Consider the following 27442-nt stretch of genomic DNA (forward strand, 5'->3'; position numbering starts at 1 on the left):
TAGTGCAATATTGAAAAATCCAAAAAAAGTAAGAAGCATAAAAAATTATTATTCAAAGTCAAAGGTATTATATTGCGCAATTGTTGGTACATACCGGAAACGGCCTTAGAACTAAAATATATCCGCAAAAAGCGCCATGGCAGTATGGAAAGCAAATCACAAGAGAAAAACTTCACCAAACACAAAACAAACAAAAACAAAACAAAAATATCGCGACCTCTAGCGGCGAATATAGAAACCTTGATTATACTGTGTATAATTAATGATGGAAGGTCTCATGATAATGTATTAATAGTATATTATATACAAAGGTAGAGAAGTCTAGTATTTATGCCCGAACACCAGGGTTACACACCCAAGCGCTTGCGCCGAGGGATGCAAAGTGCGAATAAAAATAATAATAAAATCTAAAACGTAACGCAGTTTAGTAGGTAAAAGAAAAAGCCACATGGCGCTTGCCGCAGTTATAATTAATCTTGTCAAGTTAAAAAAGCCCCAAAAATGTCAAACAATTTTCTCATAACACAAAAAAAAGAGGGAAATATTTTTGAGAATGTTGTTGGCTCAGGATAAAATGTTATGTATATCATTCCGGCCTGTGTGGCAGTGGCGTGGAAGCGCGACTGTGGTACTAAGGGTCCCTGGTTCGAACATGGATATTTGTTAGGTTAGTAGAGCAGCCTTGTCAACCCCCCCCCCTTCCACTTAGATAAAATTCAAAAATAAAATAAATCAATCAAATAGGGATTGGGAAATGGGGGAGGTACTATAATCTGCAATTCCCCAACAAATGTGAAGTATACATAGACGGCGATAAGACAGCGACAGTCGACTGTTATTGTTCCCTTAGCAGACTAATATTATTTATTAACAAAAATAATACTGACCTGCAATCTTGAACGAGTTAACACCAGAACAATTGAATATATGTAACAAATTTATTATATACAAATTGTAATTTTGTTTTGTATAATTATAAGGAATGTACAAATACAAAATAACAAAATTAGATGACACTTATTTAGAAGTGAAATCACACACTAAAAATATTCCGCAAATCTGGCATAATGTCTTTTTGTTCGCCTTTCTTTCGCAATTCCAAACGTGGCAAGTCTGCAATTTTCACCTCCTTCTTAAACAATTGTCCAACACTGCGTCCAATTAACTAAACATTAAACTTTTAAGTACCGAGAGATAACAACCGGCGACTTACCGTCCCAGTAATTTTCTTAAATAAGTCCTTCTTTACCTTTTCAACCTTGTTACCTTTGCTGGTCGAGCCGGAAATGCGCTCGTCTAACTTTTGCAAGTCGACCGGATTCACTCCTGGAATCTGCTGCATGACGACCAACACTTCGGGATACGACGGTCGCAGTAATTCGTACATCTGCGCGCCTAAAGTTAGCAGACTGCCCTGATTGGCCTCGTGCTGACCGTGGAATGCGAGGCCGTGTAAAATAGCGGCCATTACGTGCGCGGCCATCGCGCCGTTTAAAGTGTGATCGGTAACTAACAGTCTTACAATCGGCCCGGTCAGCTGAGTGCCTTTGAGCGATGCAGTACTGTCAATCCATGAGAGAGCGCCCAGAACTGCCAGTACCAATGATTGGCAGGTCTTCTCGGACCGTAAGAGCAAAGTACCTAAATCGGAAATCACTTCCGCAGTCAAATTGGTTCTAGTCGACGGGGGCGGCGCGTCCATGCTCAGTTCGTCGGTTTCCATTGTGTCGGGAATTAAGTTGCCGCCAACTAAGGCAACCTTTAAAAAGTCTAAATATTCTCTCGTTAATGCCCTTGTCAATATGTCTTCGAGTACTTCTTGAGTGTCAGCGTTGTCCTCGGCGGCTTCACGGCCTCGTAACTCATTCACTAACTGCCATTTAGTATGCAGGCGCTCCACCACTACAATTTAACTCACATTGTAGAGTGGTAAATCATACTAATTTAAAACAATGTAGCATTTCTGCCATTTATAAAAAATGCCAGTGTCAATGAAGTAAAATAAGACGAAACACACCACTCACCGATGGTTACAACTCATTTCGCGCAATTAAATAAACAAAATTATTGGCAGAAATGTTGCGTATGCACAACGATTTTTTTTAAAATGTACATAGACAAAAATTAACAATTGAAAACACATTTCTTCCATTTCAAAGATCAGTCGATTTCGCAAAAATTAAGTGTTAAAGATGTTCGGTATGCTTGTGAAACCTTTTTGAAAAGACAAAGACGTAGACCAGACGTTCTTCATTTTTTTCCTTAACATCGTTCCGAAAAGGTCTGGTAGAAGTCTAAAAAAATGTTTGGGAGGGTCTAACAAGTCTAAGTACCTTAGGTGCTTTCCAGAGCTATAAAAAAACAACATACTTTCTGGAAAACTTTCCATAGTGTTTGAAAGGCTTTCCAACGCCATCTAGGTTTTTGCAGATCTTTGTGTCCCTAATCCTACAAAAAATGAACTCGTCCACAGCAGACGCAATATACAACTGTAAGACTACAAAATCTGCTATTTGGAGAAAATCGGTAATGGTCTTGTGGCACTGAAGAACGACCTACAACACAACAGCGGTTGAACCCTTTAACCCTCAGCCCTTCCCTTTGAGTTCCTCTGGAAGATCAATTGTTTTCATGTGTCAGTTTTTCTTCAATTTTAAGTACTTCAATTGGAACAATAATTGAAGGTCATTATTTGTCATTGTTGGCATTTGTCAATATTGTAGAATATATTTTGCGTTACCAACCTAAATTTATAGTTAAAGTTAAAAGAAACAGAATGGATCAAAAGAAGATTATTACATTCTGCATCTGTATTTCATAAAATTCAAAACTTGATAACCCGAAACGATTGAATTTAGGTACACCATGATTCATACAAACTTTGATTAAAATTGAAAGAGAAATATCGAATAATATACAGGGTGTTCCATTTAAAAAATATGTAATTTGAGGTGCCGCACGTTTATGACAAGCTTTGTATAGTTACAATTGCCTAGTAGACATTAAAGAACCCTAAAACTACTGTACAAATCTTTTTTCGATACCTTGTATATTTTTTCCAATAATTGATCATTTCCAGACTTATCAGCGGCCCTGTATGACAAAATTAAATTTAGTTCTAGTAGTCGGCATTTCAAATTAATCACTCCTTCACTGCATAAAACGCAAATGTTCAAGCGATTCACACAATATAGCAAGTTAAGTAATATTCCCGTGTATACAGTCCGTTTCTAATTAAGTCCACAACAGAAAGACGGTTAAATAAAGAAAATTGTGCATGTTTTTGTCTACTGAATCTAAATCTGTAATTTAAAAAACAAAACAACATCTGCATTTTTCAGATAATAACAAAAATGTAACTTTTTTATATGGAACACCCTGTATCATCATATGACAGCTTATTAAATTCTCTACAAAACTTCTTAATGCATCATAGCCAAAATATTTCAAACATAGTTCAATTAGTAATGAGCGCCCCAGCTGATTTTGGACTGTTTGTGCGTCCGCCCGTCTGTGTACAGACTTTTACAATGGTCAAGGAACTAACTGATTAAATTTTGGTCATTTGGACTTTCTGCCCGTCCGTTTGTATCTATACGTATTGGTTTGAAACAGTTTATAGTCATTTCGATCTAGTTATCTATGAAAATGGTAAAATGACCTTCTGCTGTTTAAGTTTATTCCTTAGAAAATATGCGTTTGAACACCTTCTTTAACATAGGTATCTGTTGTAATTGTAATGTATTCCTTAATTTCACCTGTTATTTTTGTTTTGTTCTACCCGACCAGTTATTGTTTTAAATATTTTCATTATTTTCATGGGTAACTGGATCGAAATGATTATAATTAAAAGATCTTGGTTTATGAAGGGTGTGGTGCGTTAAGAAGTTTTGTAGAGATTTAATAAGCCGTCACAGGGTGTAATAACCACTCCATGTCTCTGGTAATAACATACAAAGTGTTTCACACAAAAAATCACGTTTGTTAACTCAAAAATATGATGTTGTTTTGTTTTTAATTACACATTTGGATTCAATAGAAAGAAATACACAATCTTAAGTTTATAAAAAGAAAAGAAAATTAATAATTAATAATAATAATTTCGTTTACTTACTTCTACGCGAGCCAAACAATTAATTATGTCTATTTCATTCCACTAATTGTTTTTTAGTTTTGGGTGAAGTTAAATGATAGAGCAAGTCTGGGGTGTCTCACCACAGAATTGAACTTCGACCGTTTGCATTATGTAACATTTATTTTAATTACAATTAGCATGTTCAAGTAATCTAAGAAATGCCACTTATTGCTATTATTATAGCTTCCATCTTGTAAGTTCATAAAATTGAAGAAAAAATGTGCAATTTAGGCTTTATAAGAGACGAGGGAGTCGTACATTAGTAGCACAAAATCGTGGTCATTCCCAGAGGGCGACAACCAGGTCACAAAACGTATAGCCAGAAATAGATACGGCAGATGTTAAATATTATTGTGCGTTGTTTACAATTCTATGTAAATCAATCGGAAGATATCACCCAACATAAACAAATTTGGAGTTGGGTACAAAGACATAAAATTCCCTTTCACAAAAGAGGAAGATACCTTTTGAATAGGTCAATGTTAAAGAAGATACACAGAAAGTACTTTGAGTTTTCATGCCTATCTCTCTATACTGTGTGTCCTATTTTGGTTGAGACTGCAGTGTATCTCGGCTGTTTTAAAACATAGAGATTTACTGTTTTCGCGACCTTGTGAGTCAACGATTGCGCGGAGTAACTTCATGCCTTGAAAACAAGATTTTTCGATAGAGTGCTTTTGTATTATGATATGGTTGAATATTCTCCACATTTTAAAAATATTTGGAATTATACAGGGTGCGCCCACAAAGTAGGGCGCCAAAATGGTACATTCTTTTAAATAGAACCCACTGTATTTGAATGTATTTTTGAATTCTACGTGAAATTGTACGTCTTTTTTATTATATGATTAATATTCGAAAAGCTAGTAGTTTTAAAGATAATTCAATTTTTAAGAAAAATTGGGGATTTGCAAGCGTCAGTATATATTGTCAAAATTATTACTTAAATTTTAATTCCAGATTTTATATCTTTTATCCTCAGTTAAGTAAAAGTCAAATAAATACATCTACTATGAAACATAAAAAATATAGCTTACAGGGTGTTTTTTTTTGGTAGGTCTAAAATTGCAAAACTTCATATTAAAAATCTCACTTTTTTTAAATGGAACACCCTGTATATTTTTCTGTCATCATTTAGCTCCTCCAAAAACCTTCAACTTTTGATAATAATGTCCTATACCTATGTCTGATATTTTTCAAAATATCTTGGTTTTCCTTGTTTTTATATTCTAATCTTAAATAAGTACAAGTTAGGTGGCCATGCAAAAAAAGAACAATTTTTATCTATCTCGTCCAAAAGGAAAATCATATCGATTAATTTATTTTTCAAACAATTTATTTTAAGTCCAAAAACTAGAGAATAAGTAAAAACATTTGACTACAAAGCAAATTTAATTTAACTCCTAATGTCATCCAGTTAGTGATATCAGTTTCAGTTTTTTTCATATTCACCTCGTTATTATGTAAATTAGAACTTATTTCAGAATAAAATATAAAAACTAGGAATAGATATTTGTTTATGTTTTTACTATCAAATTTAGACTTAAATGAATTATTCCAAAAATGAACGAATAAATATGATTTTAACTTTGGACGAGGCAGATAAACATTTCCTTTTTTTTGCATGGTCACCTCATTATTATGTAAATTACATATTTAAGATTAGAATATAAAAACCAGGAAAACAAAGATATTTTGAAAAATATCAGATAGGTATAGGACTTTATTATCAAAAGTTGAAGGTTTTTGGAAGAGCTAAAAGATGACAGAAAAATATACAGTGTTCCATTTAAAAAAAGTGAGATTTTTTAATATGAAGTTTTGCAATTTTGGATCTATCAAAAAAACACCCTGTAAGCTATTTTTTAATGTTTCATAGTAGATGTATTTATTTGACTTTTACTCACCCTGTACAGTGAAATTATAACACCCTGTATAGATTGGTAACGAAGCGTTTTCGGACCTATTTATATGAATTTTTAGTCATAGTGCAAGATCCCAGGGCTCTCAGACCTTACTTACTTATTTTCTGATGGACAAAATATGATTCAATGGAGTACCTAGTATTAATATGCACTGTGTGTCCTATTTTGGTCGAGACTGTGGTGTATCTCAACTGTTTTTAATGATAGAAATTTGCGGTTTTCGTGACCCTGTGCCACTTTTTTGTGAAACTTTTAATACCACAAACAGAAACAATCTAGCTACAGTAAAACCACTGTAACCTTAGAAAAAGTATGCTTTGCGCAGCTAATATAGAAGGCATGGGAAGGGATTGTACACTCCCAGTAAGAAGTAGTCATTGTTAAGGCCGCAAGTTTTCATCGTTTTCGTTTGTTAAATGACTATTGTAGAATTGAGTAATGTGTTATTAACTAGTAATAAATAATCGATAACTTTCTTAATTATGTTGACATTAATACCGTGAGTAATGTGCAAATACTACTTCTGTTCTGGTTGTAGTTTTCTGTTCCGAATGTACAGGGTGGCCAAACAAGAATGCGAGGTACTGTATCTGGGAACCTGTCCATCGTCGAGGCTTGCGGTAAAAAAATTTATTACTGAAACGGCCACGAAAAAAACCTGGCAAATATTTTTATGTTTCTAAAATGGCCGCTAGGGGGCGTAAGTGCAATCTGGAATCTAAAAGTGATTTTTCTGTGAATTCCGCTATATTAACCTAACAAAAAAATACCCGGTCTTTGAAGACGACGATAATCTGAACCTTTTTTGTTTGACAATTTTTCCTGTATCTCTAAAAATGAAGTGGTGGGGGATATTCAATGGTTTCCGTAAAGAACACCCTATATCTTCGAAACGGCTGAGCCGATTTTAAAAAACTCGGGTTAATTGAAAAGAGTTATTCTTCGGCTACAAATATTATAATATTTGAAGTTTTGTTAGTTTCACATATCGCCGCTTGAGGGCTTTTTTCGACATTCCGACAGAAATGGTTAATTTTCTCAAAAAAATTAAATGCACTGGTTCGATTTTTTTTCATGAAAAAGTAGCTAAATGATGCCTAAACAAGCTCGCGAAAACCGCATTTCGATATCTTGTTCCTAACCTAAAATTTAGGCCAAAGAAAATTTTATCCCGCAAAATTTTATTTTTTTAAGATAATTTTTCCGGAATTATTTTTATTATATAATTTGTGGCCCTAAGGTGGATCGATTTAAAAAAGGAAGCTTTTAATGCCGCCGTAAATGCTCGAAATGCTGGCCATCACGATATAAAAATATATATATATCTCAAGATATCGAGATACTGTTTTCGCGAGTTTGTTTAGGCATCATTTAGGTACTTTTGCTTGAAAAAAAAATCGAACTAATGCATTTAATTTTTTTGAGAAAATTAACCATTTCTGTCGGTACGTCGAAAAAAGCCCTCAAGCGGTGATATGTGAAACTAACAAAACTTCAAATAGTATAATATTTGTAGCTGAAGAATAGCTCTCTTGAACTAACCCGAGTTTGTTTAAATCGGCCCAGTCGTTTCGAAGATACAGGGTGTTCTTTACGGAAACCTTTGAATACCCCCCACCACTTCATTTTTAGACATACAGGAAAAATTGTCAAACAAAAATTGTTCAGATTATCGTCGACTTCAAAGACCGGGTATTTTTTTGTTAGGTTAATATAGCGGAATTCATAGAAACATCACATTTTTAGATTCCAGATTGCAGTTACGCCCCCTAGCGGTCATTTCAGAAATTTAAAAATATTTTCCAGGTTTTTCTCGTGGCCGTTTTAGTAATAAATTTTTTTACCGCAAGCCTCTACGATGAATAGATTCTCAGATACAGTACCTCGCATTCTTAGTTGGCCACCCTGTACATTATAGCCGAACCTGGTAAGAAACGCCGATCAAGTGCGGACGAATCCGAACATGCATGCGCAAATTTTCTAAGGTTATGATGGTTTTACTGTATGTTTGTTTCTGAGATACAGGATGCAACGAAAATAATTCCAAAAATGAAAAATGTGAAAAATCAGTAATTCGGAAAAATTAAAGTACATAAATGTGAAAACAGCAAGGAAAGGTTAGAACAGAATTTTAAAAAATCGCAAAAAAGATCATAAAACTCAATTGAAAACTTGAGAAGTTCGAATATGCACATATGTAATTCAAAAAATAACATTAAATATTCGAAAAAATTAAAACTTCACAATTTCAACGAAATTCAAGAAGCTTTTGCTTATTTGAGGCCACGAAATAAACATTCATAAAACTTACGACCTAGAAAAATGAAAATCTGACGCGTATACAATTTCAAAATCAATAAACATAAATTCAAAATCAGGAAAAGTCAGGAAACTCAATAATTAAAAATAATAGAAAAATCGGCTTAAGTATAACAAATTCTAAACATTAAGAAATAATTGAAAATTACGAAAATTCGAAAATCGAGAAAATTGGGACTTCAAAATAAAAGTCAAAAACTCAAATGAAATTAAAAATTTATCAAACTTGGATGGAGAAAATTTCAAAAAATTGCATACTTTTAAAATGTTTCCAGATATTTTGAAAACTTGAGAAAATTAAAAAAACAAGAAATGTACAAAAGGTATTTGAAAACTTTTAGTAATTAAATTGTCAACTTAGAACTGAAGTAAAAAATCCCCTGATCTCTTATCAAACAGTAAAGTCATTTCAAAGTGAATCAAATTTCATAAAACTTTTTCTATTCACCTATTTCATAGTTTTTTTTTCGAGAAATCGAAAAGCCAGACATAATGTTAAAAGAAGAACAGAAAATATGATAGTAGATGCAGAATCAAGTGCAACCAATTCAAATATAGAAGTAGAATTATTATTATTATTATAAATGGTGATTCAGTGATTCAAAAAATACTTACTAGGCACTACAGATAATTGAATAACCAAATTATCTTGTATGCGAAGTGTGACCGTTTTGAAACAGTAAAACGCGTGCGTGTTTCGTTTTATTTTACGCGCTCAAAGCACATTTTCTTAGAAGGCAGAAATACATAAATATTATTGTCAAATTATTTGCCAGTCCATTGGACAGAGAATACTCACTTATTGGAGCGATATGAGTTACAATTGGTAGCAGTACAGCTTCGTAAAATGTAGGCGGGCAAGAATAGACGAATGGCTTTAGGAAAACTCGGATAATCGGTCGCAACCTATAATCGGGTAAGGTCTACAAGTAAAGCATTTGTGATTAATCGACCGGCAGATTTACGGCTATACTAACGTGTAAAGATGACAAAATGCTGGTCACAATGGCGGGTCCAAGGTCGGGTAACGTGTACAGGTCCCGACCCAAGGATGGTCCCACGGAGCCCATCATGTGGTAGCAACTCTCGTGCAATCCAGTGAGAAACCTTTGCATACGTTCGAAAGGGCTCTGATTAGTAGCTTGGGTGTCGCTAGCTTCTGCCGTCGGATGATGGCCCACCAGTCCCAGTAAATTCGCCCGTTCAACTTCTAACATTGCCAAACAGCCTCTAAAGTTCTCATTTAAAATAGATTGAGCGGCGGGTAGGAACAGCTCGTTAAAGATTCGAATCAGTGCCAAAACATGTGGCAGTAGGGGAACGGCATGCGGGGCGGCCGGATTTCGACATACCGGATTTCCTGATTCCGTATACGTAACAACGAAACCTCCTCGCGTCGCCCTTTCGGGATCTTCGGGCCAGGCGCACCGTTTGATGGCGCCCAGCAATAAATTTACACAAAATACGAGATTGCTACGATTGGGTCCGCACGGATCCTGATTCGGAATTTGGCACGGCGGTTTATCGAGACCGACAAAACTCATAAATTCGCCGGCTCCTTTGAAAACGCCCGCCGCCGCTAGCGTCATCCATTGCGCGTTCGCGTCCTGCATGACTTCGCCAACAAACGTACTCTGTCGGTCGTAATCGCAAAAATGATTCGAGATCAAGAGCATAGCCTCTTGCAGGGTGACTCTCTCTAACACGCTGAGCTGCGCGTGCGCATTCGCCGCCGATAAAGTCGAAATGGTCGCGCGGATCTGGTCGAAGACTGGCAACAGCAATAGCGGGTATTTATTGCCGATTTTCACCATTAGCGACGCGGCGTGTCGACGCACGTTCTTAACCGCCCTAGTTCTCGTATCCTTAGTTTGACCTTTCGGCGAGTAGACTAACGCGGAAAAGATTTTATCCAACACCTAAAACAAAACTTACAAAAATTATGAAGCGACGCCAACGTGCACAAACCTGAGGTAAGAGTACCGCGCCAGATACCGCGACCGAATTGACGGTCGGCGCCATTTGACCGGACGACATGCTGAGAAACACAAAGAGCGCGGATATGCAGGTGAGCAGCGTCGACAGGATCAGCGGATCGACGGGATCGTACGCCAGACAAAGTTGCAATAGTCGAAGACCGGACGAGATGGACGGTCTTTCGTACGCTTGCAGCAAGCGACTGAGTATACTTTCGAGACATGTGGCCAACGCGTCCCACTCGAGATGCATCGGATCCGATATGTTCAGTCCAAATATTAAATTTGGAACTTGGAGACATTTCACAAGCCACTGCTCCACGTATCCGAATGTGACTAATGGTGCTACGACTGTCGCTTGTCTAGAATAATTACGCAAGGTTTCAAACTGTTACTGCATCATATGCAGGTTAATTGATGAACCCAGAATTCTTGCATGAAAGGTTGCAATGTTAAAATATGATTTTATTAATAAAATATTTGTCGGCGTATGCACGGTTTTAGTGTAAGTAGTAATGTTGGAAATGTTATACAGTGTGATTGATTTTGCGTGTCCATAAAAATATACACTACTTCAATTTGATAAAGCTAAATATTCGAAAACCAAGTGATAATAATAACAAAAGAGCATCAGAAAACAAATTAATTTTTTTAAATAGAACGGTAACTTTTTCTGTAATATTATAGTAGAGTTCCCGCGCGCTCAAAAGTGTTTTCAAAAAGTTCTTTTTTTAATTATCTTATATATGTATTTTGCAAATTTACTTTTTAAAATATCGTTTATAACGCCATTGCTCTTAGACGAATCAGAATTTTAAAAAAAAGTTTAAATAAAAATTATAGCTGGCAGCTTAACGAATCCAACGAGAGGCATAGTTTGAAAATATCTTTATAATTAAAGGCACAAGGAGGAAAAATGTATGACGTTGCACGGAGTAGCGGTGGTCGCTTTTCAACCTGGCAGCTTAACGAATCCAACGAGGGGTATAGTTTGAAAATATCTTTATAATTAAAGGCACAAGGAGGAAAAATGTATGACGTTGCACGGAGTAGCGGTGGTCGCTTTTCAACCGATTCGATGAGTCCCCTCCTACAAGCAATGTTTTTATTCACTTCAACTCGCGTTAAGTAGACATCTTCTTGTTCATCTCGAACTGAATCTTCTCAAATTGATTTATTTTGATTTTTCTCAATAAGTAATAAATTTAATAACTTATAGAAGTCTTCATCGCTGTGCTATGCTCATCTTTTTGTGTGTCATGTGAAGTGTATTTATTAACAGACACTTTTCCACTACAATCATACAATAAATTGAGCAAGCATGCAGCCACTTAATTTTTTTGCCAGGAACACCGTCACGTTTTACATCCAAAAAGTAATTATTGTTATTAATAACAAGGCCATTTGTGCTCTAACGGGCAATCTAGCGGGAAAGTTGTGGGGTAGTTTTGATTTTTTGACTCTATAATGTTTTTGGGGTGCTGAATCCGAATCTGAGGTTTGCCAACAAAATTTCATGACGCAACATTGAAAAAAAATACAAAAAAGTTGAAAAGACATTTTTTTGCAGTTTTGGTGCTTACAACTTGAAAACTATAAACTTTTCTAAAATAACCCTCCTATTCAAAATGAAAGTACATAAAATTTCCTACAGATTCCTCTATTTAGTTTTTTTCATCGTTGAACCGTTGGGGTGCAAGCGCCAGTTGAAAATTGGCGTATTTGGCGGCTGCATCCGCAGAATACCCATCTTTTATTATATTCTGTGCAAATATAAATCCGTACTTTTCATTGTCTACCGCCTCCTCAAAAGATTGTATAACTGTTCCGTCCTGGGTATAAAACTCTCCCACTCCTTCACAAGACCTTCAAAACGACATCGGCTCACAATCTTGGAATAGTGTATTGAGACCTAAACATTGATAGAAATAACATTCCTATAAAAACTCAAAGTGTACGTGATTCTTCAGATACCGGGGCAGGAGGATAATGCCGTGAATAGGAAAATCAATATACCCCTTTTGCCATTTGAATTTTTTGAAATTAATAATGACCCCAGCGCAACTTTTCCAAATTCAACAATAATTATTGAAACGATGCTACCGTAGGGTCTTGTAATTTCTTTATCTGCTTCGGAAGAGAGTGGGAAATAGTTTTAGATAGCACAGTTATAAGTATTATATATTATAAATAATATAATAATATTATATACCGTTTTTCGTTAGAAAATTAACTTTTCATACAATTATGGGCTACAATAAACACCTTGAACGTTATGTAAATGAAAAAATCACTCTTACATATAAAGTTCAAATAATAGTAGGTAAATGCAAGGAATTCATTTATTGACGGACCCTTAATTATTAATTTAGGTTTTAGTGCGAAAAAAAACTATGTTTCGTGGAGGCAGCCGAATACGCCAATTTCAAACTGGCGCTTGAACCCGAACCGTTCATTCGAGGAAAAAACTAAATAGTGGAATCTGAAGGAAATTTTAGGTACTATCATTTTGAATAGGAAGGTTATTTTCGAAAAAGTTGATAGTTTTCAAGTTGTAAGCCACAAAACTGCCAAAAAAATATCTTTTTCAAACTTCATTTGTTATTTTTTTCAATGTTGCGTCATGAAATTTTGTTGGCAAACCTCAGATTCGATTCAGCACCCCAAAAAACATATAGAATCAAAGAAATCAAAACTACCCCACAACTTTCCTGGGTAAAAATATAATTTAAATGGATTAATATTCCTTTGTAGAAAATTTTTTGGATTTGCAAAATAAAAAATATAAATACAAACAAACTTGTTTTAGACGAACTAAAACAATGGCAGTTATAATTTTATGGAAGTCCGGGTATCTGGTTGTCAGAATGGGGTTAATTATACCCCTCACATTTAAGTCCACCATATTCTTCACAATTAGAGGTATTTAAGATGGGAGTCAAACTGCTTTTCCATCATACAAACACTATTGTCCATTGAACCATATTGTACAATTGCACAAAAATATATAATTCCCTTCCATCTAGCAGCAATTTGAAACAGGCGACATGGCATTTAAAGCGGCACTAAAAAAAGTTTTTTCAAGTGCGCATTGTTTTTATAAAAACCAAGCGATTTGCATACACTGTGATTTAATTGACCAACTGTGATATACACAAAATTTTTAAATGGTTTTTTAATCGTGTTTTTGTTAATGTAGTGACTATGTCTATGTCAATGTAATATTGACTCACAGAGTAAACATATTATTATTATTATTATGATAAAAATAAAATACTCTAAGCAGTGCTCTTTTAAGGCGTCAGTTTTAGGTGGAAGTTTATCAATTGCCAGTTTGGACCACACTTTTGCTCGCAACTCATTTATATTGGTAAACGGGAAATCGAAAATAGAACTGCGACTGCGCATAGGTACAAAAATCCTACAATTGTTTTTTAAATAATAAAAAATTAAGAACAAAGAATATTATAACAAGGAATCAATTAGAATATATTTCATCAGACAACACTGTCAGGAAGGAACCCAGTAATTACCCTCGTTAAAAATCGCCTAAGGTATCCTCCTGTATCAAAATAGCTTCTTACTGTGAATCAGCTGAAACTGAAAACGTATAATATTTGCATCCTTTGAAATAGGGGTTCAGTAAGAATTCATATCCCTACATCAATGTGTGCGATGTTTGGAAGTCATTCAAGCGAATCGAAAAGCCATCTGTATGGAAAGGTGTTCAAAAAAACTAACTACAATTTACTTTAGGTAGAGCAGGGATGGGCCAATTTCAAAAATGATACTTAAGAAAAATTCAAACATTGAAGGGTCGCCATTATAACATCTTTGTATCAACACATCAAGTGATATTGTGCATAATTTTTTATTGGAAAGTGAAATGATAACATTTTAGTGCACTGCTTGTTTTAACGGGTCGCAAAAAACTAGGAGTTACTGCGGGCTCAAATGTTGACAGTCTTAGACTTGTAAAGAGCATATGAATTTACTGACCGTATTTCAAAAGAATCACAAATATTGTATGATTTGTACCTATTCGAAGTCTATTTCGATTTCCCGTTGTTACAATATAAAATAGTTGGGAAGCAAAAATTGTGGTCTAAACTGGCAAATGATAATTAATTTCCACCTGACGCCTAAAACAGCACAGCTTAAGAAAGCATTTTAATCAATATTTATATGGAAAAGTAGTTGACACCCATCCTTAAATATCGTCTAATTGTGAAGAATATGGGTGAAACTTAAATGTGAGGGGTATAATTAACCCCATTCTGACAAACCAGATACCGGACTTCCCAATAAAATCATAACTGCCATTTCTGTTTAGTTCGTCTAAAACAAGTTGTTTGTATTAATATTTTTTATTTGCAATGCCAAAAATGTCTCAAAAGCCAATACAATAATTACTTTTTTGGATGTAAAACTACGGTGTTTCCTGGCAAAAAAATTGAAAGATGCATGCTTGCTCAATTGTATGATTGTAGTGGAAGTGTCTGTTAAAAAGCACTCACATGACACGCAAAAAAATGAGCATAGCACAAACGATGAAGCCTCTATAAGTTATTAAATGTATTACTTATTGAGAAAATCAAAATAAATCATTTTAGAAAGATCATTAGAGGCATGAACAAGATGTCTACTTACGCGAAGTTGAAGTGAATAAAAACACTGCTAGAAGGAGGGGACTCCCATCGAATCGGTTGAAAAGCGACCACCGCTAACTCCGTGCAATGTCATACATTTTTATTCTTGGCCTTTAATTATAAAGATATTTTTCAAAAATATAACCCCTCATTGGATTCGTTAAGTTACCACTATAAATTTTTATTTATACTTTTTTTTAAATTCTGATTCGTCTAAGAGTAGGCCTTATCACCATATTTTAAAAAGTTATAATTGCAAAAACACTGTTTAAGCCGACATGGCTAACGATATCTGTGCGTTCTTGCCGTATATACACCGTAAAATGCCGCTGAGAAAAATCTTTATATTTTCATTACATTAGAGCTAACGACAAAAAAACGCACCGTTGTAAAGATATTAAATAGGAATTTTGAAAATTCCATTTTCCTTTTTTGAACCATTTGGACATATGTATCAGCAGACGAATTTAGGGGGTTACATTAATAACCAAACACTACAGAAAAAACATCAATTAGATGTTTTTACCTTTAGAAACTTGACGGAGAGAACGAAATTGGGCTATCACAAAACTTATATTATTAAAGGAAGCTCCAAATTCCTCTTTACAATGATATTAAATAGGTTCTAATTACCTTAGAAACTAAGCTACAGTCTTCGACCCATTTAAACCTGGACTGCTAGCGTCGTGTAATATTAAATTTGAAGCCAACATCTGCAGCGCCCATCACTGGTTATGACCTAAAATTAGAAACTAAATCTGAGGCGCTAAATATGAAATTTGCAATCCACACAAATTTTATACGATAACTGTTTTAACTTTATACCTGATGAATTAATTTATAATAATAAATAATTTGAAGTAGATATAATTTTTGGAAAATGATACCCAAGTAGATCGTGGAAATAAGCTTTTAATTTAACAAAATGTAGCATGTTTTTATTGCAGGACTAAACCATCTCAAGATAACGTGTAGTACATGACCGGTGGGCCGTGTTACACAAGGATTAAGGTCCATATTTTGATGATCACGAAAAGTGTTTAGGGTACATTTTCATCTACTGTCATTTCTTCAACTTGTCTTGGTCCCAGAGAAACTACGACAATTTTCATTTTGATGTATTTGGGAAAAATTGGAAGGAACCGAATTAGCCTTTTACTTACGCGAAGAAACGTTTCTGTTTAATATCCTTGTTTTTAAAGGTTATAACTGCATCAAACATTCATCACATTTTTTACCAACAACTTCAGTGTCTCATTTTTAATTAATTATATAAATAGTAAACACAACTGAGCTAACCACAAAAATTACATCAAATCGCTATAAAAACCCAAATTAACGATTCTCGTATGCATTGACGTGTTCAAATTTCGTTCACAAAACGCACAACTGCTCTGGCCCCTGTGAGGCGCTGTAGATGTTGGCTTCCATTAATTGGACTGGCAGCAATCCAGTATTTTTTCATCCAAGGCTCAATTAATGTGTTTAGAAACAATTGCAAGTAGCGGTGGAATTTAAACCAAAAACATAAAATTTAAACAACAGGAAGTGAAGAAAAACAAATGAAAGGCAGTTACAGAAGATTATAACTAGCAAATTCAACTACATGCCACTTGCTTCCATGTATTATCATATACATCGAAAAAACTCTTAAACACGTTTAGTTCTGTATAATTATTATTTTGGTTGCATTGTGTTCTTATACGGGGTGGGCCTTAGTTGTGTGGGTGGACAAGATGTGGGTTTATTAACGCCCAATATTTAAAAATTCATTGTTGGGGCAAAGTTGAAAGACCCTTGAGCTAACCAACGTAAAAAATAGTTTCCATTACATTAGTTTTATTACATATTTCGATTCCTTGGACAATTTTAGTGTGACTTTATGCATTACACATGATATCTAATATGGGTGGTTTAGCCGCAATTCTTTGCTTTTTCAAAAAGTAGATATCCAGTAAAAATTGAATATCGCAGTTATCATAAAACTTAGAAGGCCGCGAGTTTGCAGTGTACTAAACATGAAATGTACTAACGTACGCCGAATGGCTAAAGTTAAACTTCTGTGGTGTTAAAAGAAATCACTCCGTCAATTTTCAAAATTTCAATCAAAGGCAACTTGATTTTTTTAAATAGAACTACCAAGTTTTTTCTTTTTAACGGTATAAGCATGTCATTATTTGTCTTTTACACATTTTTTGTAATTCAACAAGTTCTAATACCTAATTTACAGTTTTTTTCGATTTTCAAAGCCTCTCAGTAATTAGTAGGCCGTTAAAAATTTTAAACAATTGAATTTATAAAAAATTTTTTCCACATAAAACAAAACAAAAACTAAAAAAAATCAAAATAAAAAGTTTAAATGAAAATAAGAGAAAAATAATTATTTCAATAAATGTTCAAGACCACACATTTGTCGATGAGTTTAGAAAGTCATTATTTGACACGACGAAGTGTAGCTGGCATTATGGATGCGAAAGCATTACGAATGCTCTTTTGTTATTGGGACTTCTTTGCATATAGTTTCTTGCACGTATCCCCATCAGAAGTCTAGTGGTGTAAGGTCTGGAGAGCGCGTTGCTCAATTGTTGATTCAGCCATTCTTTAACGTTTATATCAAAATGAGGTAGGGCACAATCGTGCTGAAACTACATTTCTTCTACGATGTGCACCAGAACATTGCGTAGAAGAGCAAAAAATTGAGTGCCTACTTAAAAATTCATAGTAAAGAGCACCGTTTAAAATAAAATATGTTATTCAAATTCCATGTTTCTAACAAATTAACTTAACTAATTAACAACAGAATTGTAAATGCCAATGAACTAAACTGACAGATGTTATTTCATTTTATTTTGTTTCAATAATTTCCAATATGACTTTCGTGGCTTACCATTCAAATTGATTAAGCTCAATCAATCAATTAAAATTGGTCTTTGAGAAACACGCTTTTTGATTTTGTTTTGTTGGAGGTAAATGCCTTATCATTTGAATTGATGTTCTAAATTTTTAACGGCCTACTGATTACTGAGAGTCTTTTGACAGTCGAAAAACACTGAATGATTAGAAATTGTTGAATTACAAAAAATAAGCAAGAGATACATACCGACATGCTTATATTGTTAGAAAGGTAATAATCCTACATTTGATGCGATAAAAAAAACTTGGTAGTTCCATTTAAAAAAAGCAAGTTACTTTGATTTCTTTTAACACAAAAGAAGTTTAGCTTTAGCCGTTCGGCGTATGTTAGTACATTTCATGATTAATGCAACTGCAAAGTCACGGCCTTTTATGATAACTGCGATATTCAATTTTTACTGGACATTTATTTTTTGAAAAAATGACGAATTGTGGCTAATTCGACTCATTTTAGATATCATGTGTAATACATAGAATCACACTAAAATTGACCAAGGAATCGAAATATGTAATATACAAGGGGTTCCATTTAAAAAATGTAACTAAATCACCCTGTATAACAATTGCAATTTCGTTGAAAATATTATTACGTTGTAGCCTTAAGGGTCCTTCAACATTCCCCCACTATGAATTTTATATATGCACGTTAATAAACTCACAATCTTCCACCCATACACTAATGGCCCACCCTGTATAAGTGAAATTGTTCACTAATCTCATTTTGTAGACAGAAGATGGCTCTCTTTTTTTTTAAATTTCCACAGTTACTGCGATTGGTTTTAAAAATATTACTGTAGATTTAATTCCTAAGGTAATTAGAACCTATTTAATATCATTGTAAAGAGAATTTCAAGCTCTTTGAGAATATTGCAGAAAAAAGTAACCATTGTATTAAAAAAAATAATTTTGTATTCTGATACTCTTTTGTTTTATTATATCACTTGTTTTTTTGAATATGTAGGTTTATCAGAATTTGTTTTATTTACACTTTTTTCTTATCTAACAATAAAAGAAATATACGCTTGAACACGCGAAATCAATCACACCGCATAAGTTGCAAATTCTTATAAATGCCATTTTGCACATACACTTGTTAGGTTCCATTAGATTGATTCAATCATTGTTATCGATATTAAAGTAGGATTTTTCATTAGTTTGCGCGCACATCACCAATGGAGAAGTTTCCAGTTTTATGTTGTACTTTAATTATGAAAGTTTAAGTAAAATGAAAAACAAATGTGAAAAATAATAAGCCCTCAAGACTTTCACGCACGCTCGATTTTGGGTTCATCGCACAAAATTGAATCCATCGGATGACTTACCTAAACGTATCGAGAAAATCCGAACGACACCTATGGAAGAACTGCGAGTATTCTTCATCACAATCGAAATCTAATTTACAATAAGTTACTGGTTCCGTTATATTAGAAGGAGATTTGCCGACGGGATAGTTGACCTTAATAATTTTCGGCGCGGTACACTGCACCCACTGAGGTATATACGAGAGGAAGATGGGATCTCTGGAGATGTGATCGTGCTTTAACATAGTGTTCCAGACGGGATTCGCCAAATGCGCTAAGGTTAAACTGGGATGACTAGAAAATGCGAGGATGGCGTCCAGGAAAATGGAAAAATTTTGCGGTCTACTCGTTCCATCTTTGCCCCACAGCGCACAGAGTTGCGTGCCCAAGCCGGATAAAACCTGCGGTGATGCAATATAACAGTTGGAATACGTTGCCATGACTTACTTGTATTAATTTCTTCTTAAATAAATAATTTTGTTCGTCTACATTTAAGTTTTGCGATTTTGCCGCGCCTAATAAGCACTGTGATGCTTGATCGTTGAACAGAATTAATAAAGGCTTGCGTTCCTCAGTCTTACCCTTCCGGTTCACGATCTACAATTATTATAATGTTATTTACTTATAATGAAATCCTATCATTGTACAGAATTAATAAAGATAAATAATAAACATACTACAGATAGCTCACCCCAGGTTACGACGGTTTGGACTGTTAAATTTTGCTTACTTAGGAAAGTGATTGGGAGAAGAACTCATTCACATAGATCTAGAAGTACACTACTAGGACTGTCAACATTATTATCAAATATAAAGCGAGCATGTTTTAATTGTACAGATCAGATTCTAGGTAGAAAAATAGTTTGTGTTCAAGATAAGAGGGTCACTTCAATTTTCAATATCTCTTTCTATTTGGCGAGAAAATTTGTCATATACGATCTATCCCATTGCATATTGAAACTACGAGGCAATTTTGAAAAGATTAATTAATTTGCAGTACAGTAACATATAATAAAATAAGCATATGGTTAATATACAGTGTGTTTCAAAATGAATAGAGGGGTTTCAACATGTTATAATATTTGATAGATGAAACTTACAGCCACAAGTGATATATCAAATGAAAGAGAAACTCAAACAGTTTTTGTTTGTTGGCATCAGTGCGTATGTTTCCGCTGTAATCCGCTAGAAAGCGCTAATGACAGGGCTTGTTTCGCATGACCTCCACGGTCACCCGACCTAACCCCGTGTGATTTTTATCTTTGGGGGTTTATTAAGGACCGTGTGTATGTGCCTCCACTGCCAGCCGACCTTCCCGATTTAAGAAACAGGATTGAAACAGCTGTTGCAGCAATTACTAATGAGACACTCATCAAAGTTTGGGAAGAACTAGTATACCGTCTTGACGTATGCCAAGTGACGAATGGTGCTCACATTGAACACTTGTAGGCTATTATGTAAAACTGTTTGAGTTTCTCTTTCATTTGATATAACAATTGTGGCTGTAAGTTTGATGTATTAAATATTATAACATGTTAAAACCCCTCTATTCATTTTGAAACACGCTGTACTATGCGATCAAAAATGAGTTGCTTTCAAGTTACCTTTGGAATTTTTGTTTGCATAAGAAATCGTACTTAACTTGAACTTCCAAAAGCTACTCGACAGCAACTCATTTTTGATCGCCCGTTACAAAAAAATGGAAAAATTCGAGATTCAAAATTTAAGAAACATGAAATCTAGCATGCCGTGTGCTATCATGACGCGTGTTGTCTGTCGTGTTATACAGAAAAGCCCTACATGAACTTGTTGAATGGTCCGTTTTGCGGATTTAATTTTGCACGACACTGCGCATCCTGACAGCAACACAGCATGCTAGATTTCACAAGTTTTTTAAATATTGAATCATGAATTTCTTAATTTTTTTGTATATCAACCACACGTCGTCGTACAGTAAATTGATTCATCTTAAAAAACATGCATTGAATTTGAGAAACAAAAGTTGTATCAATTTCTAGTGTAACAGGACCTTTCAATACGCCATCGGATAGATCGTCATGTTGCAATCAAACTTATATTTGACCATTTTTTTCGAATAAAAAAAAGAAATATTGAGGTTATCCTTCCATTATCTTGGACAATTTCATAACTTGATGGAATCATCTTTTTTGGTTGTACAATTCTAAGGGGGCGAATAGGTAGTGACCTTGACCTCGACCTTCACGGTAAACTTTAGGATTCTGAATGGGGCCTCCTAATTTTGCACTCGGAAAATCTATCGATTAATGTAGAAATGGATTAGATACGTCCCAAAATTTTCATATACGATTTACATCTCCCAAACATATTACACTAAAGACCAAGCGTCGGGGGTAGTAGTAGTATCCCTACATTCGTAGACCCAAGAGCCCTACTCTAACCATTATCTTGCTTTACAAAAAACCAGAAAATTTCGATTACTTCCAAAGATATGTCAGAAAAACCGAAATTTTCCGATTTCGGTTTTATTTTTTTCTAGTGTTATTTGAGTAGATACAAAAAAATAAAAAACGCTTTCTTATTACCACTTTTTGTATGTATATTATACTATATTTTTTTGACGCATGTAGATATCAGTAAACATATTAATTATTATTATTTGAACTGTACAAGATACCATTAAGAGATTTTCAATACAATGTTTCGTTTCGGAGAAATCATAATCAACTTTATTTTTTTATATGGCCCATAAAAAAAGTACATACTGTATCGAGTAGCATTTTTTATTTCTAATACAACTATGTACGGTACAAAATAAACAAAATCTGGAAGCTCTGTCGATTTCAGCAGGATGGTGCACCTGCTCACAATGCCTAAATCGTCCGCCGGTGCACCATCCTGTTTAATTAAACCTGTTGGTTTAAACAAAAGTTGTATCAATTTCTAGTGTAACGGGACCTTTCAATACGCCATCGGATAGATCGTCATGTTGCATACAAACTTATATTTGACCATTTTTTTCGAATAAAAAAAAAGAAATATTGAGGTTATCCTTCCTATTATCTTGGTGATTATCTTGAGACAATTTCATAACTTGATGGAATCATCTTTTTTGGTTGTACAATTCTAAGGGGGCGAATAGGTGGTGACCTTGACCTCGACCTTCACGGTAAACTTTAGGATTCTGAAGGGGGCCTCCTAATTTTGCACTCGGAAAATCTATCAATTAATGTAGAAATGGATTAGATACGTCCCAAAATTTTCATATTCACGATTTACATCTCCCAAACATGTTACACCAAAGACCAAGCGTCGGGGGTAGTAGTATAAGGGTGGGGGTTGAAAAATATTTGTTCATAGTTTTTACATCATTTGCGCACAATTGTCGTCGCTTTTTTTAATAAAAAAAATTTGTAACCTCCCACCCTTATACGTAGGGGATTGAAATTTTACATGTGACACGCTTGAAAGGTCCAAAGTGTGTACATACATTTTGGGACGTATCTGATCATCCCTACCTTCGTAGACCCAAGAGCTCTACTCTAACCGGTTTCGTTCAAAATTCTGAAGTTGGAATAGCCTTGAAGGTCCAGATCAAGGTCATCCCCAGGGGGATCATCGGTTAGCCCCCTTAGAATTGTACAACTTTGTATGAAACCAAAAATTATCTCTGAAACCATACTTCATACGACGATTGTCAAATTAGAAAAAAGATGAGCAATTACAAAAACCAGAAAATTCCGATTACTTCCAAAGATATTCCAAAAAAACCGAAATTTTCCGATTTCGTTTTTATTTTTTTCTAGTGTTATTTGAGTAGATACAAAAAAATAAAAAACGCTTTCTTATTACCACTTTTTGTATGTATATTATACTATTTTTTTTACGCATGTAGATATCATTAAACATATTATTATTATTATTATTAGTTGAGCTTTACAAGATACCGTTGAGAGATTTTCAATACAATGTTTCGTTTCGGAGAAATCATCATCAACTTTATTTTTTTATATGGCCCATAAAAAATGTACATACTGTATCAAGTAGGATTTTTTATTATACAACTATGTACCGTACAAAATAAACGAAATCTGGAAGCTCTATCGATTTCAACAGGATGGTGCACCTGCTCAGAATGCCTAAATCGTCCGCGCGTGCACCATCCCATTGAAACCAACAGTTCCCAACTTTTGTTTTTTATTTTTTTTGTATGCGTTCAAATAAAATCATCATTTTCTGGTTTTCTTTAAAGCACGACAATTACTCATTAATTGCCCAACTTTGCCCTAATTTAACCATCTTCGTATTTTGTATGGTTTCCGAGATCCCCATGATAGACATCCTTATCTTGGACACAGTGTATAAGGACATAGACAGGGTGAGTTTTTTTCATTTTCACTGGGGATCTCGTAAACTGTGAGGGATATAATCTCGCGTAAATGGGCAAAGTTATGCAGAATTGAATGCTGATTAACTTTCGCATTCAAAGTTTCTTGTAGCTCTACAAATAGCGAAGTTATCGCCAAAAAAACGAAAAATTTCAAACGTTCATTTATTCTCAAAGAAATCAAAACATAATCTTAACAAACCGCGTTGTAATTTTCCTCCGCTTTCTGATGGTGCTAAAATAACATTTTTATGATTTGGAGGTTTCGAATAAATCACATCAACTTTCATTTTCTTATGGACGCCATATTTAATTTTTACGTCACTCGATAGAGAATAAAATTACAAAATCGGTGGTGCTAAACACATAGTCAGGGTTGCCAGATGTCAGGCATTCAGCCGGAATCTCAGGTTTTACATCGTGCTCTCCGGCCCCCGGCAGGCGCGAATATAACTCCGGCAGAACAATAAATTTCATTTTAATACTTTTCAAATAGGTCAAACGATTCCTTTTGAAGCACCTAATAACACCTTAATTTTTAAATATGACAAAATCACAAATAGGATTTCTATGATTTTGTATTAAAAAACAAAAAAAAACTACTAACACTTGCAAGAAAATCAGAAAAATATGTTTAACTTTCTTGTTTTGACTATTTATGTGTAAACAGCGATGTTGATGTTTATGTTTCAATTATTAAATTAAGTGCACTGTATTTACCCTTATATTACTTATATTGCAAGAATGTATACTTTGTTTTATTTGTTTATTTATAACAATTTGAAATAAAAAAAATTCTTAAATTTTGGAGTTGTAAAAGGTGTTACTGGTGGGATTAAAAACCATGGGGGAGGGGGGGGGGGGGGGGTTTGGCAGCCTATGTCCGGCAGACGGCCGTACGCAATCTGGCAACCCTGCACGTGGTACTTCATTTAGGAACAAACCTTGATTTTTGCCTTGAAGTTTACAATGTATTTCTTATGGCAATAATTATGAAATAAATTAATGCTGGCGCATTTTTTAAAATGACATTTTTCGGTTTTTTGGCTAAAACTTCGCTATTTGTAGAGTTACAAGAAACTTTGAGTGCGAACATTAATTAACATAAAATTCTGCATAACTTTACCCTCAATGACGTTGTATCCCTTATGGTTTACGAGATCTCCATAGTGAAAATGAAAAAAAACGCACCCTGCATTTCATATACAGTGAGCGGCTAAAATGTAGAACAAATTCAACTGATAATCAGGCGTTAGGTTAAAAAAAATTGCTAGCACACATATATGTACACATATACAGGGTGCGTCATAATAAGGGTTGAGTGGAAGAGCCGACACGGATACTATCCCTGTCTGAACTACGCCATTTAGACAGGAACTGTAGAAAATGTCTAATAAATAAAGTTATTTATGTTTATTATGAGCAGAATTCGAAAATGGAATTTAAAAAAATACTGTTGCTTTGAAAAAATCAACTTTGGTATCAAAATCTACTTTTTGCCGCACCCTGTATATTTTCTCTTTAGTGCAAAAATGCGCAAGACAAATTTATTCTATATTTTAGCCGCTCACTGTATAATTAACAAGTGTAAAGCAATGAAATATTCCTTAGTACCTTTTAGCGTCGTAAATAAACTATTGATCATTGCAACATTCTTTTGAAGGCATTACAAAAATGTCGACAAAACGGTCTTCGTTTCGTGGATCATGGCAGTATGCAAACCGGACCCGGTAATACCTGGCAGTAAACATGCAGGGCCGAGTACGAGACCAAGTAGTACATTGGCAAGAGTTAGCAGTACCAGGTAGTACCAAGCAGTACCAATTTCGGCAGTACGTGTAAAAAAGTTTGCCCTGTGAAATACCCCTCGCGCAAAAAAAAGTCTAAAAATTTTATGGTTTTTCAAAAGTGTTGCACAAGTCCGAAACGCATTTAACACTTATTTGGGATGCCTATTGTCACTTATGATTATTTCCAGCTTGTGCATATTTATTTGCTGGCAAAAGGCTAATTTTCCTGGGTTAACAATAATTTTACCATACAAAGTCTCTTTAATATACCGGCGAATCTCTACCTTGAAATAAATTCAGTAAATCAAAGTTTTTTTTTAGGTAACTCAGACATGTCGATTAGTCTTTTAAACGCTCTCTTTCTGATGTAATAAAATGTTGTACAGGGTATTCCAAATTTTAGTTTCTTATTTCTTGTCTCGCTCAAACGCGTCAAAATGATAAAACATATGAAAAACAAAAATTTGAAATTTGACACACATGTTAACTCGATGCACTCTTTTAGAATGGTGTAGTTAAGAAAAATTAGGATTGTCAATTAAAAAAAAATTTGGGACACCCTGTATAAAATTTCATGATCATTAACATGGTCCTATCCTGTAACTCGCTCGCATCTTAACAATGTTTAAATTTTTAACTTGTTAAATTGCAACATTGTAGCTGAGTGAATACCACTGTTTTCAATACAGTAGGGTAAAAAAAAACAAATGAATTATATCTGCTTTCAGCAAAAAATATTTGGACTTTGGTGATATAGATTAGGCATGGCTCTTTAAGGCAGGCTCATAAAGGAGACCATTATAAATATACAAGCGTAAATTTTACATTTCCAAATTTCCCTATGAGCTAGCTATCTGTAGTACATTTGCATCACCTTCTCTCACCTGTAATAAACACTCGGCTGCAGGACACTGGAATGCCATATCATTAAGCAACAAGCACAAAATTTGCAACAGGCGACCGTCGTGTGCCATAATGTGCGACATAGAAACCCATTCGACAAAACCTGTAAGAGTTAAGAGAACAATTTGTACAACTCTACAGTGCGAGTTCGCCTTAATTCCATTGCCCGATTCGCTGCATAATCTAAATTGATTAACGTGGAGTTCGATAAGTCTTAAGAAAAATTCGAAAATTACGGCCATGTTTGTTGTTAATGCTTGATAAATGTCTTTTCGTCGTTGATTCGATTCGAGCGTCTAAAAGTGATTGTTACAAGTCACATTCTGCGGGGGGAGTCGAAATCGATATCACCTGTAAAAGAGCGACGTCTTCCACGAGACGAAGGAACACTAACAGTACAAGTTCAGTCTGAGTCTCTCCACAGGCACACGCATCAGACAGTTCGGCCAACAGTCCGGGCCACTGTTGGGGCCATTCCCTTTTAACCATTTCCACGACGACGCGGCTTAGTGCGTCTTTCATGTGCGGTTCGTCGCTTATACCGCCAGCTGCCAGTAGCTTCATTGCGTTCTCCTGAAAAGTTGAATCAGGTAAAACTCGTCGAAAGGTGCACTGGTACCTTTATAAAAAGCTTCTCCTGCTGCGAGATGTGGTTCCAGCGGTACTTCACGGTGTGTTCCATAAGCTGCAAGCCGAAGTGTCTAACGACGAGTGAGTGTCTCGTGTCGGCCGCCAAAAACAAGCCCGCCTCTGCGCAGAGCGGTGAAGTCTCCTTAAAGCTCTCGCAGGCATTGTAAGCTTTTAAACGATCAGCTTGCGACGCACTTGCACTCATCGTGAGTTCTACGGCCCGAGCCAAGTCCGCCGCAAGCCCCGCTACGTCTGGTCCTGCCATCTCACCGAGTTAAGGCTGCTTTGCTGCTAAAATTTCAAACCACCGCATGCACTTTACATTTTTAACCAACACAAAAGCATGGTGTTGCAAATGTGTCTTTTTTTTTTAATGCAATTAACTGTAGTAATATGACAGCATAATAAAAATTCTTACATCAGCTTTCGTTATTAAAACATAAATGTATTTATAAAGTAAATACAGAGTAAATAGCGATTTTTTTAATTTTTCCCAAATAAATTACAGGCAGTGCTTGCCGGTCATGCGGTGACA

General features: G+C 34.9%; 1 protein-coding gene across 2 annotated transcripts; it reads right to left on the reverse strand.

Moving 5' to 3' along the window:
- Window positions 1-957: 957 nt before the first annotated feature.
- Window positions 958-27442, reverse strand: LOC116168256 (exportin-5). Of its 2 annotated transcripts, XM_031483967.1 has the most exons (11): window positions 27326-27442; window positions 26897-27198; window positions 26629-26850; window positions 26259-26573; window positions 19666-19815; window positions 19240-19619; window positions 10348-10717; window positions 9357-10298; window positions 9179-9302; window positions 1214-1902; window positions 958-1165 (listed from the first exon to the last, which is right to left on the reverse strand). In XM_031483967.1, exons 2-11 carry the CDS (start codon window positions 27170-27172, stop codon window positions 1034-1036), a joined length of 3600 nt encoding a protein of 1199 aa, XP_031339827.1. In that variant the 5' UTR covers window positions 27173-27198; window positions 27326-27442; the 3' UTR covers window positions 958-1033. The 2 variants fall into 2 exon arrangements, with proteins under 2 accessions (XP_031339827.1, XP_031339826.1); XM_031483966.1 differs by having other exon boundaries at window positions 26897-27430.

This window comes from Photinus pyralis, unplaced genomic scaffold (genome assembly GCF_008802855.1).
Source record: "Photinus pyralis isolate 1611_PpyrPB1 unplaced genomic scaffold, Ppyr1.3 Ppyr1.4_LG4, whole genome shotgun sequence".
NCBI classification, from domain to species: domain Eukaryota; kingdom Metazoa; phylum Arthropoda; class Insecta; order Coleoptera; family Lampyridae; genus Photinus; species Photinus pyralis.

Coding starts and splice junctions, on each gene's coding strand:
- LOC116168256 (XM_031483967.1), bottom strand. CDS start 27,172: ATGGCAGGACCAGACGTAGCGGGGCTTGCGGCGGACTTGGCTCGGGCC. Junction 9,303..9,356: donor GCATTTTGTCATCTTTACAC/GTTAGTATAGCC, acceptor CTTTACTTGTAG/ACCTTACCCGATTATAGGTT. Junction 1,903..9,178: donor AACTCATATCGCTCCAATAA/GTGAGTATTCTC, acceptor GTTAAATTGTAG/TGGTGGAGCGCCTGCATACT.